Raw genomic sequence first — 17,737 nt, forward strand, 5'->3', positions numbered from 1 at the left:
TAAAAGCAAAACCAGCTTCTAGCTATTTTTGCAGTGTATCCAACCAAGAACATTCAAGTACTTGGATCCAAACACTTCCCTTTCCTGGGCATAGCAGTGCATTATGATGGCAGTTGATGAGCTGAAAAGCACCACATCAGTCTCTAAAAATTCTTCGATTGTGGTAGATATCAATCTTCAGCAATACATGAGAAGAAGCTCTGAATAGCCCGTGCAAAGCAGTAGAATGATATCTCCATTCGCCTGCTTTTCTTCTCAATGGCCAACGCCAGGCCAGTTGGGAACTCTACTTAATGCAAAAGCATGCGTTTGCCACTGGAATGTTACATCTCTTGAAAATCCTGAAGAGCAAGCATGTCCACATCCTGATGAACAATAAAAATGGGATTTCTGAATATCACAGATAATTTTCTCCATGGTTAAACTTTTTTCTTTGCTATTAAGAATTATAAAAAATAAGAATACACCTGCTTAATTATCAATCATGAAATATATTGAAGTAAAATATTATACACTTAAAACTACTTTCATTCAAGTTTACTTCTTGCCATTCAATTAGGGTGGGGATCCCCATAAGATAGCCATATAAGGTTTATAAAACCTTGGCACCAAATAACTTCTCGAGCTAGCAAGAAACAACATAAAAATAAAATTTAAATCAGGTTACAAATGACAATTTGCGTAATTTAGATAAATTTTTCTAGACCAAGCATTATCTATGTAATTCAAATCTTCATAGAATTTCACTACGAACCGAAACGTTGTAATTTCTTAGATAGTAACTAAGAGGGAAAATATCATCTGTCGCACCACTGTTTTTGAGAAATGTTAATACATGGCTAAACCCATCCATACCCGGTATCTCAAGGTTGCAGTTTCTCACATATGTCAAACTCAACATTTAAGAAAAAGATAATAAGGAATTTGTAGAACACAATAATTAAAGCACAATAATTTTGTTATGCCAGCATAGTCACTATTCCTTTTCAGCCAACATCTTTTGGATTTAAAAATGTCCATAAGTAACTTTCACCCTTCTATTTGTTGTCTGAAGCATTGAACCCAAATCCAATCAAATGCATCCCAACATTAAGCTCATGAGAACAAAAATGTGACAACTTTTTCTTGACAAATGCTTCCCATATAATGTGCATCACACTGGCAGACTTGACGCTAGACTAGAACTAGAACCTTTACATATTCAGGAATCAACTTCGTAACTGTGCTTGATACAGAACAAGCAAACCATAAAAAAGGTAATGAAATAAACAAAGAAAGATGGGAATTCTTCAAAATTCAGTTTTCAAAAGAAACATTTTCCTTTCATGGTGTATACATAATCTCAGCCCAGTTTATATCTGTTAAAGCATAGTAAAATCCCAAATTTACACTTTGATTACAGGACAAGTATCCTTTACCTTGGTAGAGGACAAGTATACTCTAACCCAAAGCCTAGCCTCAACTTACAAGCAAGTCGATCTCCCCCACATTTCACATTCCAACTACATTGCCATAAAGTTGAACAGCTTGTAAACCCTCTAGACACTTGACAACATCCTTCATGAAAGGACGCTTATCAAGTTCCATTTGAATGCAGCACATGGCAAGCTCAGTTATCATTATTCCATCAGAAGCATAAAAGCCAGGGCCTTCAACAAGGCTTTCATGCACAAGATAACGATTAGGCCTATACTGCTTCCAGGCCCAAGGGTAAACCAAAGTCTTCAGAGTATCTTCCTTGTCCACAATTCTTTTAGTTATTAGCCCCAGGAAAACAACGCCATAAGAGAAGACATCGTGGTAGGTTACCTCAAATCCACCTTCCTCTGGTCCACCTGACAAGCACAATAATCAATTTGCAGTGAGTAAGAAATACTCCAAAACACAGTTTTTCTAGGTAAATCCATTAGTGTAACCGTTAGAGGCTCTTATCATAATGCCGTTATAGCTCGTCAAAACATGATGAATGCTTTACATTGCATACAGCCTGGTCCATAATGAATTTGTCCAACTTCTACGGCATAAAATTAAGAGAGAAGAGAAGAAAGAAAATAGAATACTAATACTAGATGAACAAATCTAAAAGCATGCATTGAATTGAAAACATAAAAGTAACTTCAAGCCTCAATACCTAAGGGAAAGGATTCTACTTGATTATCATAGCCAACACTCAACAATTTCTCTTTGAGGCGAGTCAGCTTACCAAGAATACCTCCACTCATGGTCGAAAAGTCAAATATCTTTGGGTTGCAATCCTAAACATCACATTAAAAAGTCAAGTAAAAAGCAAAAATAAAGAGTAAAAAGAGGGAAAAAGATGGATTTACTGATAGCTATCAAGAGTCAATTACTGAACTTGATCAAGAATCATATGAGCTGCGTTAATGTTGGCGCACTAAATAAGGCTTTTTTGGATCATGAAGAAATTCAAGTACACGAGAAAATCCAAGAGCTACTTTAATCCTCTGAAGCCAAATAAGACTACCTAAACACAACCATAAGGAATTCAATGACACAGTAATAACAAATTATGTACAAAAGTACTGATTCATAATTATAACTTCACTACCAAATTTTGACATATCTAGATAAATGACAACCAATTCACAATGTTTCAACAAAAGTCCAATGTTTTCACCAATTACAACTGAATCACCTATGACCTCAAAATAAGAATAGTTTTTTTCTTGAAAGAACAAACCCCCACCCCAGAAGGAAAGAAAAAAAAAAAACACTTTCACCACCAGGTGGACCGTCCATATTTTCCAAGATGCTTCATCCATAATATAAATCCACATTCAAGCTTGAAAAAGATGACAATTAATAGATTTTAAAGTAAAGTGGGAACAAAAAGAGAAGTTAAAATATAAAATTAGAGTGGATTTGTGGTACATATCAAATGCCAATTTTTTTTAATTGATAAGTTACTCACACACCCAATAGGTCATGAACCCACGACTTCACCCTCCACCTAGCCGTTGTAAAGGGAAGAGGTGGATAAGATATGCTATTTTCAATATGGATTTTACTAATGCCTAGAGTACACATTAATTTCCATTTTTGGAAAAAATTTTCTCGAGAATCGAAAAAGTAATGACAGCTTTTTTAATTTCCGAGAAAATGTTTTCAAAAATAGAAAACCTAAGGCACACATTAACCGGACCCTTTCAATAATTTGGAGTCTTTTCTTCTATTATTTCAAAATTCGAGATATGGTAAAAATCTAGTGCACCACCAAAATTATATTTAGTTTTATACCATTTTTTTTTTATAGGTAGTTTTATACCAATTGATTTGAATTGAAATGGCACTTCTCCTATAACAATGGATTGGGTACAAATGACACATTTAGATGGAGCCAATCTTATAGCAAAATAGAACAACAATAGCAATACCTATGGTAGCCAAGTTATGAACAGTATCCAAAGGATTGAGGTCATAAACAACAGCTTCAAGGTAGCGTCTATTACAATAGCCTAACAAATCTACCACGTTTAGATGTTGTTTTGCACTTTGTTGTGTTAAAAACATTACTTCTTCCTGTCACAAATCATGTAAAGAATGATCACTTTCAAATGCGAAAACAGGAAACACAAAAAATAATTGCAAGAACTTAATTAAGTAAAAAACATATATACATTAACACTTTCATTTACGTTGAGATAACACGATGTTGGTAGAGTATAATGTTAGTGTGGCTTGAATTTTGCCATAAGCCCATAAGGCCCAACCAAGCCCAATCCGGTCATAGAAATTGACCTAATATAAGTTGTATTAGGAATCCCAGCAGCCGACATTATAAAGTAATATATATATATATATATATATATATATGTGCTTTATTATATGCGGCCAAGAAGAAGAGAATTGATTTAAGAGAAATTCCAATTAACCTAGTGAGCAGCCGCATGAGAGAAAATAGAGAAAAGAGAGGCAGCTAGCTTCTATTCTTATTTTTTTTGTGAAAGAGTGCTAGGGTGTAATTGGGATTTGGGTTTCTTGAGAGTGTTCCTGTGCACTATTGTATTTTCTCTGATAATAGTGAAATCCCTGCAACTCCGTGGACGTAGGCAAATTGCCGAACCACGTAAATATTGTCTTGTGCGTGTAATTGTTTTTCTTTGGCGTGTGTTTTCTCTATTTGTTTTGTTTCTCACAGATTGAGATTTAGGTGTAATTCCCTACAACTGGTATCAGAGCCTAGGGTTAGGTTTGAGTGGGAGCAATGGCAGAGGAAGCAGGAAAGGCGTCTAGAATAGAAAAGTTTGATGGCACAGACTTCACGTATTGGAGGATGCAGATTGAAGATTATCTTTATGGGAGGAAATTGCATCTACCGCTTCTAGGAGAAAAACCTGAGGCTATGAAAGCTGAGGAATGGGCTCTTCTTGACAGACAGGTATTGGGAGTTATTAGGTTAACTCTGTCTAGGTTTATTGCACACAATGTTGTAAAGGATAAGACCACAGCAGATCTGATGAAGGCTTTGCCTGGTATGTATGAAAAGCTGTCAGCAAACAATAAGGTGCACTTGATGAAGAAACTGTTCAATCTGAAAATGGCAGAGAATGCATCAGTAGCACAACATCTGAACGAATTTAACACTATCACAAATCAATTGTCGTCTGTAGAAATTGATTTTGATGATAAGCTCCGTGCACTGATCGTTTTGGCTTCTTTGCCAAACAGTTGGGAGGCAATGAGGATGGCAGTAAGTAATTCTACAGGAAAGAAAAAACTCAAGTACAATGATATACGAGATTTAATTCTGGCTGAGGAAATTCGCAGAAGAGATGCAGGTAAAACCTCAGGATCTGGTTCTGCCCTAAACCTTGAGCAAGAGGCAGAGGTAATAACAGAAATTCAAATCGGGGCAGATCAAAATCCAGAAATTCTAATCGAAACAAAAGTAAATCTAGATCAGGCTAACAAGTACAATGCTGGAATTGTTGGAAAATAGGTCACTTTAGGAATCAATGCAAAAGTCCTAAGAAGAAGAATGAGGATGATTCTGCTAATGCTGTAACAGAAGAAGTACAAGATGCATTACTTCTTGCAGTAGATAGTCTACTTGATGATTGGGTTTTGGCTTCAGGAGATTCGTTTCATACCACTCCACACCGAGAAATCATACAGAATTATGTTGCAGGTGATTTTAGTAAGGTGTATTTGGCTGATGGTTTAGCCTTGGATGTTATTGGTATGGGAGATGTCCGAATATTGTTGCCCAATGAGTCTGTTTGGTTATTGGAGAAGGTTCAACATATTCCTAACCTAAGGAGAAATCTGATTTCTATTGGACAACTTGATAATGAAGGGCATGCAATACTATTTGTTGGTGGTACTTGGAAGGTTACAAAGGGAGCTAGGGTATTGGCTCGTGGAAAGAAAACTGGTACTTTGTACATGACCTCAAGTCCAAGAGACACAATTGTAGTTGCTGATACAAGTACTGATACAAGCCTATGGCACCGTAGACTTGGTCACATGAATGAGAAAGGAATGAACATGCTGCTGTCAAAAGGAAAACTACCAGAATTGAAGTTCATTGATTTTGACATGTGTGAAAGTTGCATCTTAGGAAAGCAGAAAAATGTGAGCTTTTTGAAAACTGGCAAGACACCAAAGGCTGGAAAATTGGAGTTAGTACACACTGATTTGTGGGGGCCTTCTCCGGTTGCATTCCTTGGAAGTTCAAGGTACTACATCACTTTCATTGATGACTCAAGCAGAAAGGTATGAGTTTATTTTCTGAAAAATAAATCAGATGTATTTGAAACTTTTAAAAAGTGGAAGGCCATGGTTGAGACAGAAACATGTTTGAAAGTAAAATGTTTGAGGTCAGATAATGGAGGAGAGTACATAGATGGAGGGTTCAGTGAGTATTGTGCTGCACAGAGAATTAGGATGGAGAAGACCATTCCTGGGACACCACAGCAGAATGATGTGGCTGAACGCATGAACAGAACTCTCAATGAGCGTGCTAGGAGTATGAGGTTGCATGCTGGACTATCAAAAAACTTTTTGGGCTGATGCAGTTAGCACTACAACTTACCTGATAAACCGAGGACCTTCAGTTCCCATGGAGTTCAGACTTCCTGAGGAGGTTTGGAGCGATAAAGAGGTAAAGTTTTCACACTTAAAAGTTTTTGGTTGTGTTTCTTATGTTCATATTGATTCTGATGCTCGTAGTAAACTTGATGTAAAGTCTAAAATATGTTTTTTCATTGACGATGGTGATGAGAAATTTGGCTATAAGTTTTGAGATGAACAAAACAAGAAAATCATCAGAAGTAGAAATGTGATATTTAATGAACATGTTATGTATAAGGATAGGTCAACTGTAGTGTCAGATGTTACAGAGATAGATCAGAAGAAATCTAAGTTTGTCAACTTAGATGAATTGACTGAAGGTACTGTCCAGAAAAGGGGTGAAGAAGATAAGGAGAATGTAAATTCACAGGTAGATCTGAGTACACCTGTAGCTGAAGTCCGCAGATCTTCCAGAAACATTAGACCTCCACAGCGTTATTCACCCACTGTAAATTATCTCCTGTTGACTGATGGTGGTGAGCCAGAGTGTTATGAAGAAGCCTTGCAAGATGAGAATTCAAGTAAGTGGGAGTTAGCCATGAAAGATGAGATGGATCCTTATTGGGGAATCAGACATGGGAACTGACTAAATTGCCAGTAGGAAAGAAGGCTTTGCACAACAAGTGGGTATACAGAATAAAGAATGAGCATGATGGTAGCAAACGTTACAAGGCCAGATTAGTTGTTAAAGGGTTCCAGCAGAAGGAAGACATTGACTACACAGATATTTTCTCCAGTTGTGAAGATGTCAACAATCAGACTGGTATTGGGAATGGTGGCTGCAGAAAATTTACATCTTGAGCAGTTAGATGAGAAGACAGCATTCCTTCATGGTGACTTGGAGGAAGACCTTTACATGATTCAACCAAAAGGGTTCATTGCTCAAGGACAAGAGAATTTAGTCTGCAAACTGAGAAATAGCTTGTATGGCCTAAAACAAGCTCCTAGACAATGGTACAAGAAATTTGACAGTTTTATGCATAGAATTGGGTTCAAGAGATGTGAAGCTGATCACTGTTGCTATGTTAAGTCTTTTGACAATTCTTACATCATATTACTGTTGTATGTGGATAATATGCTTATTGTAGGGTCTAGCATTGAGGAGATTAATAATCTGAAGAAGCAATTGTCCAAACAGTTTGCAATGAAGGATTTGGGAGTTGCAAAGCAAATCCTTGGTATGAGAATCATTAGAGACAAGGCTAATGGTACATTGAAGTTTTCACAGTCAGAGTATGTGAAGAAAGTTCTCAGCAGGTTCAACATGAATGAAGCTAACCAGTGAGCACACCCTTGGGTAGTCATTTCAAACTAAGCAAAGAACAGTCATCGAAGACAGAAGAAGAAAGGGACCACATGAACAAGGTGCCCTATGCCTCAGCTATTGGCAGCTTAATGTATGTTATGGTGTGTAGAAGGCCAGACATTGCACATGCAGTGGGAGTTGTGAGCAGATTCATGAGTAGGCCTGGAAAGTAGCATTGGGAGGCAGTCAAGTGGATTCTGAGATATCTGAAGGGTTCATCAGATACATGTCTTTGCTTCACAGGTGCAAGTTTGAAACTGCAGGGTTATGTAGATGCTGATTTTGCTGGTGATATTGATAGTAGAAAGAGTACTACTGGGTTTGTTTTTACTCTGGGTGGTACAGCAATATCATGGGCTTCAAATCTGCAAAAGATTGTCACTTTGTCTAGTACAGAAGCTGAGTATGTTGCAGCAACTGAAGCTGGAAAAGAGATGATTTGGCTACATGGTTTCTTAGATGAATTGGGTAAGAAACAGGAGATGGGCATTCTACACAGTGACAGTCAGAGTGCAATCTTTCTTGCCAAAAACTCGGCTTTTCATTCAAAGTCAAAGCACATACAAACAAAATACCACTTCATCCGTTACCTTGTTGAAGATAAGCTGGTAATGCTTGAGAAGATTTGTGGATCTAAGAACCCGGCAGACATGTTGACTAAAGGTGTCACTATTGAGAAGTTGAAGCTGTGCGCAGCTTCAATTGGTCTTCTAGCTTGAGGACAGGAGGATGAGTTGCAGGGATGAGGGATTGTGTTATGGAGGGTTGTGGCTGATGTTTGCAGCTTGTGAGCCCTTAAGGGCTAAGGTGGAGCTGATGGAGGAGTATGCTAGTGTAGCTTGATCAATTCAAGCCAAGGTGGAGATTTGTTAGTGTGGCTTGAATTTTGCCACAAGCCCATAAGGCCCAACCAAGCCCAATCCGGTCATAGAAATTGACCTAATACAAGTTGTATTAGGAATCCCAGCAGTCGACATTATAAAGTAATATATATATATATATATATATATATATGTGCATTATTATATGCGGCCAAGAAGAAGAGAATTGATTTAAGAGAAATTCCAATTAACCTAGTGAGCAGCTGCATGAGAGAAAATAGAGAAAAGAGAGGCAGCCAGCTTCTATTCTTATTTTTTTTGTGAGAGAGTGCTAGGGTGTAATTAGGATTTGGGTTTCTTGAGAGTGTTCTTATGCATTATTGTATTTTTCCTGATAATAGTGAAATCCCTGCAACTCCGTGGACGTAGGCAAATTGCCGAACCACGTAAATATTGTCTTGTGCGTGTGATTGTTTTTCTTTGGCGTGTGTTTTCTCTATTTGTTTTGTTTCTCATAGGTTGGGATTTAGGTGTAATTCCCTACATATAATCCCAAATCTTCACAGTGACAACCCAATGATCAAAAGGAAGCCAGCCATGTCGGATTGTCCCATGGTACAGTTTGGTAAATAAGGTTTCTCCAATCAAATTTTTTTCATTAAAATTTTCAGTCATATCTGCCAATTCTTCCATTGAATATAAGAACGGCTTGCAAGATCCTACCCACCACAAATAGAGTTCCTTCAATTAGCATGACAACATTTGTGCAATGAATAAAAACAGAAAGAGAGAAAGAAAGAAAGAATGTAGATACCGATGAAAGGAAGAGATTTTTGGACAGGCAAAACGCAGGGTGGAGCGAGACGTTGACGTTGTAAAATTTGCTCTCTATGTTCAAGTAAAGCCTTACTAAAGAAAAAGGGTTTCCTGCTTTTCACTTCCATTCTTCTCAGAAACACAAAACATAGTTCTTCAAATTTCTCTTCCCTCGCTCCTTCCTATCACTCAATATTTCCCTTCCTTTGCTCGAAATATTTTTATGATAAAAACAAGTTGAAGGAGAGAGTGTCATCTCTTATAGCCCCGTATGCACACACAAGGGTATTTTTAAGCCCAGGCCCATCTCATTAATTGGCGAGACTCAAACCCAAGTGTATTTAGAGGCTGCAAAAATGTGAATGTTACCCTCTAAATTTGACTGAAATTTATTTTTGTACTTCATCTTTTCGTTCAATTAAGTTCTTTGAGTTTCAAATTTATTCAATTGTGGTCTTTTGTCCAATTTCGTTAAAAAATTTCTATTAAGTGTGTAATTAACGATTCTCCCCCCCCCCCCAAAAAAGTGTGTAATTAACAAATGAAAATTGATTTTTTGAAAAAATATTCTCACATTAAAATCTATTAAAATATTTTTATAAGTTCCTATCATTGCTCCCTCTCTCCCTCCCAACCCAGTTTCACTTTTCTTCATCATTTTTCTTTGATGATGAAGATGAAACTTCTGGCTGCTTCTTTGGAGAATAGTTTTCAATGCAAATTTTGTGTACTAATCTCTTTGACTAAAAATTAGCTAAGATACCAAACTTAAATTGCATTCCTATTTAAATGATTTTATATATATATATATATATATATATATATATATAAGAAGATGGTAACCTTTATTAAGACAAAGATAACAACATTACATCATGAGTCACAACATACTCAACCATATAAGGAGTTTCCTCTATCCAAGTTACATAACCAACAACATGCCTAGCATATTATGCCAATAAATGAGTAGGGTGATTACCGTATCAAAGAATATGTGATACCATTGCCCTCCAAAAGTCTTTCAGTTTCAGTCTAATCCCTCAATTTTTTTTTTTTTTGAGAAAATAATCCCCTCAATTAGAGTGCTTAAATGATTATCAAAATTTCACAATACGCGATTGATAGAAAGTACGTACCAATGTAAATTCAACTATAGAAGCGCACGATGAAACAAAACGTTCAAGAATTCTAGCCTCATTTTATATTTTGTAAATTGCACCTCCATTCTCATTTCTCAACAATAAAGAATACCCTAATTCTTCAAATATCTATTCCCTTGCTTCTATTAACCCAGACCATTTTTTTTTTCTTTGTTGGTAAAAAGGAGAATTCATTGAAAACTAGAAAGCAGCCCCAGGTTCAAAACAGGACCTGTTGCAATACAAACCACGACTATCAGCCTCTAAACAAGAAAATAAGTCCACAGGCGAACTGGAAAATAGAGTAAAATTAGAATTTAAATTTAGTCCTAATTTGGCTAGCCGGTCAGCACTTCTGTTGGCTTCCTTGAAGACATGCCTTATGGTTGTTTGGGGAATCAGAGTAATCAAGTGTCTACAATCCTCCATAATAGAAGACACAACTGTATTTGCCTTACCTTGAAGAATAAGGGCATCAACAATAGATTTTGCATCTAGCTCCATAATGATTGCCTGAACACTCAGCCGTTGACACAACAGAAGCCCATCTCGGAGAGCCCATAATTCAGCAGTGAAACTATTGGCTATGCCTATTCTTCTAGCAAATCCCCCAAACCAATTTCCATTCTCATCTCTTAAGAGACCGCCACCTCCAACCTGACCTGGGTTCCCCATGGACGCTCCATCTACATTCAATTTCCTCTAGCCATTACTCAGTTTTTCCCACCTAATTTGCTTTGTGATCATGTGCTTGGACATCAACAGCTTGCCAGCAGAGTGAGTGTACTCCGCTGCTTTATAGGCAATATCACCATCAATTTTCGAATTTAGCCTTTGTTCTCAAAAACTAGTTGATTCCTACCTTTCCAAATCAGCCATACTGCAAACATAAAGACTTGGTTCCATGGGGCTTAACCTGCTACACGATTGATTTTGGAGGAGCAATTACCAGATAACCATTCTTGAAGGTCAGAAGAGAAAAACGAATTATCTAAATGGTGCACACCCAAATGATGCCAGATTTTCCTAACCACATGGCAATCTCGAAGTGCATGCAATATGGATTCAAGTCTGTAACTACAGTGAGGGCATGCTGTGCCTACTAACATCCCCCTCGCTTGAAGACACTCCTTGAAACCTATGCTCTGATGCATGCATTTCCATAAGAACATTTGAATCCTAGGCAAGGTGTCTAGCTTCCATATCCACCTACCTTGGAATCCTGGGTTCGGCAAAGGATCAATGGCAAGCAAGTAGGCACTTTTGAGCTCGAAGGAGCCTCTCGTGAAGGCTTCCAAGCCAATCTATCTTCATTCCTCCTAACAAAAGATATGGGGGTGGCTTGTAAATCCTTTTTGACTTCCTCAGGGAGATCCATCTGAAGCCGTTCCTAGTTCCAATCTCCCAAATTTGCAACATCCTTAATTCTAAGGTTGGAGGATTCAACAGTAAAAGAGCCTTGGATGATGTTTCTAAGAATACCCATGCTTGACCAGCTATCATTCCAAAAACTAAGGCTGCTTTCATACCCAGGAATCCATTTGATTCCTTTCTTGAAAATTTCTTCTCCTTTCTTCATGCTCTTCCAAGTACGAGAACAAGGGAGATTGGCTTCATTTCTGGAATTTAGCCTTCGATGTGTGCAATACTTCAATCTTAGTACTTTGGCCCATTGGGACTCACCCTTTGTATGGAATCTCCAATTCAGCTTAGCAAGAAGTGCCATGTTCCTTCCCTTGGCAGTTTGTAAACCCAAGCCCCCTACATCCTTAGGGGTAGTGACCTTTCTCCACCCTCCCCAATGCATACTTTGCTTGGTACTAGTGGAATTCCAAAGAAAATTTCTATTCACCCGATCAATACCATCCAATGTCCTTCCTGGCAGCATTTTATTTTGCATCACATACGCTGGTATAGCCGAAGTAGAAGCTTCTATTAAAACTGATTGTCTAGCCATAGATAGAAGATTTGCTTTCCACCCAGCAGGTTTTTTCTTGACCTTTTCAAGCACAAAATTAAAATCTTGGTTGGAAGCTGTGCGGTGTTTCATGGGGAATCCAAGGTACCTACCCAAGTTGGGCGTTGACTGAAATCCGAGAATGTCACCTAAGGCATCCCTATGGTCTTTATCTAAATTGGGAGAGAAAAAGACCCTAGATTTGGCCTCACTTTTGGTCTGCCCCGATTGGCCACAAAAATCATCCAATACTCCTCTCATTGTTACACAATTTTCAAGATTTGCTTTCGCAAACAGAACCAGGTCGTCTGCAAAGAAAAGGTGAGAAAAAGCCGATCCACTTCTAGAGGCCTTAACAAGATTCCAAGAGTTCGCAGCATATTTTTCTTGAATTAATTGCCCCAAGTAGTCCATGCACATGATGAATATGTAAAGGGATAGAGGATCACCTTGCCTTATACCTCTAGTGGGCATGAAAGTGTCTAAAGCCCCTCCATTGAAGAGAATAGAGGTCGAAACAGACGAGACGCAGCTCATGATTAGCTCAATTAAATTCTTTGGTAGATTGAATCGGATCAATGTATCTCTAATAAAACTCCATTCTAGCTTATCATAAGTTTTTTCCATATCAATCTTTAAAGCCATGTATCCCCCTCTCCCTTTAGTCTTCTCCATAGAGTGAATTATCTCTTGGAAAATTATCGCATTGTCCACTCCTCTTCTTCCAGGAACAATTGCTGCTTGGCAAGGGGCTATAAGCTTGTCTAAATACAGCCGCAACCGTCCAACTATGATTTTGGTGATAACTTTATAGACCGAGTTACATAGACTTATTGGCCGGTAACTACCAATAACTTTCGGACTTTGGATCTTTGGAATAAGGACAATACATGTGTTGTTTAAGTATTTAGGTACTTTCCTTTGTAAAAAAAGCTTGATTAACCTCTTCCTTGACTAAATTCCCCACAGTGAGCCAGAATCTCTAGAAGAAGCCGGCGTGAAGCCCATCGGGTCCTAAGGCCTTGAAGGCCTTTAAAGACCATAAGGTAGTGGTAATCTCTTCATTAGATACCGGGCTGTCTACAGTATTTTTTTTCTTCCTCCGTGAGCCTAATCTGCCAACAAGTACAAAAATCATTGTTCCACTTAGCCTTCACTTGGGAGGTGGAATATAACTTAATAAAACCCTCTCTGAAGTGGTTCATAACCTCCCTTTCCTCCATGATCCAATCCCCAACCTCATTTTTTACTGCATTAATCATATTTATTTTTCTTCTAGCAAGAGTGGAAACATGGAAGAAAGAGGTATTTCGATCTCCCAATACCATCCAGTTAACTCTAGACTTTAATGCCCACAATTTTGCTTCTTGGTCAAGAACTATCTCTAGATCCTTATGCAACTGGTTCTTCAATTTAATTAGAGGGGCGCTTGGATTAGATGCTATAACCCTTTGTATTCCATTAAGTCATGCCATTAGTCTCCTCTTTTTCTCAAAAATGTTTCCAAACTGATTCTTGTTCCACTGCATCGCCTTACTTGTAAATTTTTCTATTAAAGCCGAAAGATTCCTACTGTGACTCCATGCCCTCGTCACAACCCCAGGAAAAGAATGATCAGATAACTAGAAGCTCTGGAACTTGAAAGGTCTAATAAGGTGAGTGATTCTTCTAGGGACTACCTCCAAGAGGACCGAACAATGATCAGAATGGCATCGAGTTAAATGTGTTACTCTAGCCTCTGGATACAAAAGGCACCAACTCGGGTTTTTGAAAAATCAGTCAATTCTCTCTTGAATGAGATTGTTCAGGTCCCTCCTATTTGTCCACGTATATCTGGGTTCAGAGAATCCCAGGTCAACCATATTACATTTGTCCAAACAGTCTTTGAATCGAAGGGATCTCGAGATACTAACTAGTCTACCTCCAAATTTATCCTTACCCAACAGGGTTCATTGAAATCCCCGGCTATCACCTACGGCTTATTATGAAGACCTACAACCTTTATTAAATTCTCCCATAGAATATACATTTTTGCACTCCTAGGACTAGCATACACAACAAAGAGTATCCAAGAAAGGTTAGAAGCAAGTACCTTCACTTTCACATGGATTTCCTGCTTCGTATTAGCTAACTGCACCACCTCCACGAGGTAAGAATTCCAAAGCAGCCATAAGCCTCCAGCATATCTGATTGTTTCACTGTGAATGGCGCCATCAAACAGAAGTCTATTTATAATTCCCTTGGCTCTTTCTCCACCCAATCTAGTCTCCATAATCACTAAGATCAAGATGGCTAGATTGTGATTTGTAGCCAACTCTCTGACATACTCCTGAAAATTGGGCTTCAGTACGCCCCTACTATTTCAAATTATAATATTCATTATTAAGGAGTGGATAGTTGTAAAGCACTTATCATGGAAAGGCAGTAGCTCCACCTTCCTTTTCAAATTCCATTCTTTCTTCTTAGGGCTCTCTGCCGCAATAATCTGTCACTTTCCCCTCACCGTGGTGAAGCTGGGTTGAAGCTCCTGCATCTTCATCCCCCATATCGAGTTAGAGACTAATAGACAACTCACCACCAGTATCGGCCTCACTGTGACGATCAGCTTCTCCATACTCCCCGTGGTGAACAGTTCCCAGGTTATCATCAGCCATTGATCAGACCACCCCATCACTAGCGTCGGCCTCTTCCTCATTTCTGCTTTCACCTCTACTAACATTCCCACTACTTTTGCATTGATGATGATTGCCCATCTCGGCATTAGTGATGGTCGAGAATAAGAAAGGTGTGCTTGGGTCATCTCTACTGAGTATCTTAGGTGCTCGAGAAGTAAAGTTGAAAGGGGGCTTACTGTTTCTAGCAGCTTCCGTGTTTCTTTTGTTCATTGTCCTACTCCTCGCAATTACTTTCTTGCCCTTAACTGATGGGCTTCTTTGGGCTTCTGCATTGAACCTCTTCTTTTCTGTTTCGCCTTCAAAACTAACATTTGGGCCCAACTTAGTAACCCCGGGTCCAGCTTCATTCAATATGGCATCACCCATGGGCCCTTGACTATCAACATTCCTCCAGACCATATTAACATGGCTCAAAATATTCCTAGGATGGGAATTACGCTCTCCCGTCGTAGTTGATTTTGTGGGGTCCGTTATTGGTGTCTCCTTTCTGGTCCCCCTTTGTCTTATTTTTCTACGTGCCACTACCATCCATGGCCCGTACAAATCATCATCAGGTAATGCTCCACTACTCCCTGCTGTACAACTTCCTGCTCCATTCTAGGCTGTCTCATGCAAGCTACGTGAACTTGTACCATTTTCTTTTGGGCTGGATACCTCCTTCTCCGGCGATGACTCAGCTCGCCGGATTATGTAAGGGCAATTTTCCTTCTTGTGACCGATTCTACCACATGAAAAACAGAGCTTATTGATGCCCTCATAAGCTACCGCTTGTTCAAATATACCGATGAGGATTGTGTTGATGAGCGGCTTTCCAACATCAACCTGGATACACATCCTAGCATACTTCCCCCGCGACTCCAAGGCAGTGTGTGTGTCAATTCTCAGCACCTTTCCAATGGCTTCCCCTATTTGTTTCAGCTCTTCTGCCTCATAAAGCTCTATGGGTAGTTTATACAACCTTACCCAAACAGCGATAGCTGAGACGTTTGCCACTTTCGAGTTGAAAAATGGCTCCCATGGTCTTATGGATAGGAAATGCTCTCCTATAAACCATGGGCCTCTTCTCAGCACCGCCTCGATGTCTTCTTTTGCTGAAAACCTGGTTAGGAAGAAATCATTTCCTAAATCCACACAGTCTAACCTCCCATTGGGTTTCCACAGTTGCAAGAGCTTGTTTTGTATGAAGTTGAATCCTATTTTCCTCCCATATAGCTTGACAATAAGTGCCTTCGACCATGGACCCCTAATGCGAATCTTCTTTTCCTTCGATAGTTTAACTGCTGTCAGACCCTCACATAGACCAGTAACTTGGTCGTCTGAGTTGGCGTCATCTTCCATTTGATCGGAGAAGTCAAAGGCTTGAGCATAGGCTCCTAGGATTTCTCCTACCAACTTGTCCTTAAAGGATTTGTTGGGCATAACCCCGTCCTTATAGCTTTGTAGAGAATGACCATTCTCACTTGAAATTTCATTAAAATCTGCGTGGTGTATATTCTTCACCTTTTTTGTGCTTCTTGAAAGTTCGGCTTCCTCCTCCCTAGAGAGAGTGCGTAGCTTGGAGCGAGCGAGAGAGTCCATGACCTTATTGTGATATTTTCAATGTTCAAAGCATGTGACTAACCCAGACCGTTTAATGTATACAAAACTCCATTGAAATCTCAAAAAAGAAAACTCCACTGCCTCTTGTTATTAAACATAGTTTAATTTGAGAGCAAAATTATACTTTCTCATTCCAAAACTATTGAAATGCATGATCAATCCCAATTTTAAAAAAACCTTTATGCTAAATTTTGGGAGAAATTATACTTTACCACCCTAAACTATACACTAAGTTACACTTTGCATCCTAAACCATTCAAATGCACACTTTGCACCCCGGTGTTACCTTTGTTGTTATGTTTAACGGAATGCTACTGCACATGACAAGCACATGCATCTTGCTTAGATGGAATAAACTTAAAAGACTGAAACACCCTTCTTCAAAATCAATTAAAACAAAAGCCAATTTATTTCACATCTCTCTCCCTATCTCTCATGCTTGCAACCTCTTCCACAAATCTAGATTTTTAGTACTACACGAAAAATTCTAGATTATGTCCGTGCCCAAAACGACCAGCTTCCACATAATAAGATGTAGGTTATAACTCCAATGCTCCATGTATCTTCTTGCTTCAGGTGCAATAGAGTATGCACTTCCAACAATATGATTAAGTCCTTCATCTGCACATAACACCCATATATTGGACAAATAAATTAAAACAAAAACAATAAGCACTTTCAGCCTTCTTCAAAAAGTACCCTCTTTTGTCGTGGTCATTGAAGATTGCTGAGACTACAACTACTCCATTACAATTTGTCATCTCAACTTGATCTGAATTTTGAACACAATTCAAACAGACTTGTATAAGTTATATCAAGAAAAAATAGAATTTTTTCTATGAATTGTGTTCCATGAATTCTGTTACACTAAGACCAAAACATACAATAAAGACAAAGGAAACATTGAAATAGAATTACAATTTTGGGGGTCATGTGTGTTTCGATAGTTCATGGGGTGAAATGTAATCAAGGTGATAGTTTTGGGTGAAAAAGTGTGTTGAGGTCTAAAAAAGATCATAGTGCCCAAGCCCAAAGAAGTGAGCCAAGCCCAAAAGAAAATAAGCCAAACCCAAGGAAGCAGGTGCAAGGGGATCACAAAAGAGAAGAAATGGCAGGCCCAAGTGGCTTGAAGCCCAAAGAAAAAAAGAAGAAGCATCAAGAAGGAAAAGAAACCCACGGCAAGAGATTAAAGAAAAAATAGCCAGGACCCTCAGCAACCACTAAGAGGCGCGAATCCTTCCAGGCGCGTAAGCACAGTCAAAGGAAGATTAAGACAGTTCGAAAGAAAAAGACAAAAAAGAAGATAAGAAACAGAGTAGAAGCCACAAACT

At 38.7% G+C, this 17,737-nt stretch overlaps 2 protein-coding genes across 3 annotated transcripts; both read right to left on the reverse strand.

Moving 5' to 3' along the window:
* Nucleotides 1–1,279: 1,279 nt before the first annotated feature.
* On the reverse strand, nucleotides 1,280–14,968 carry LOC126717474 (uncharacterized). 2 transcript variants are annotated; one of them, XM_050419216.1, is made up of 3 exons: nucleotides 14,225–14,968; nucleotides 2,132–2,255; nucleotides 1,280–1,835 (listed from the first exon to the last, which is right to left on the reverse strand). In XM_050419216.1, exons 1-3 carry the CDS (start codon nucleotides 14,402–14,404, stop codon nucleotides 1,492–1,494), a joined length of 648 nt encoding a protein of 215 aa, XP_050275173.1. In that variant the 5' UTR covers nucleotides 14,405–14,968; the 3' UTR covers nucleotides 1,280–1,491. The 2 variants fall into 2 exon arrangements, 1 of the variants encoding a protein (XP_050275173.1); XR_007652616.1 differs by lacking the exon at nucleotides 2,132–2,255.
* Nucleotides 14,969–15,404: 436 nt separating this feature from the next.
* On the reverse strand, nucleotides 15,405–16,385 carry LOC126719390 (uncharacterized). The gene has a single exon (XM_050421949.1). It carries the CDS (start codon nucleotides 16,383–16,385, stop codon nucleotides 15,405–15,407), a length of 981 nt encoding a protein of 326 aa, XP_050277906.1.
* Between the last annotated feature and the right edge of the window lie 1,352 nt (nucleotides 16,386–17,737).

The sequence above is a fragment of the Quercus robur genome, chromosome 3 (genome assembly GCF_932294415.1).
Source record: "Quercus robur chromosome 3, dhQueRobu3.1, whole genome shotgun sequence".
Classification (NCBI taxonomy): domain Eukaryota; kingdom Viridiplantae; phylum Streptophyta; class Magnoliopsida; order Fagales; family Fagaceae; genus Quercus; species Quercus robur.

What these genes read in the sequence shown, in the direction of transcription:
- LOC126719390 (XM_050421949.1), bottom strand. Translation starts at nt 16,385, where the DNA reads ATGGACTCTCTCGCTCGCTCCAAGCTACGCACTCTCTCTAGGGAGGAG.
- LOC126717474 (XM_050419216.1), bottom strand. Translation starts at nt 14,404, where the DNA reads ATGGAGACTAGATTGGGTGGAGAAAGAGCCAAGGGAATTATAAATAGA. An exon ending in AAATCCATGTGAAAGTGAAG is followed by an intron (nt 2,256 to 14,224) that starts GTACTTGCTTCT and finishes TGTGATGTTTAG; the next exon opens with GATTGCAACCCAAAGATATT. An exon ending in AGTAGAATCCTTTCCCTTAG is followed by an intron (nt 1,836 to 2,131) that starts GTATTGAGGCTT and finishes TGTGCTTGTCAG; the next exon opens with GTGGACCAGAGGAAGGTGGA.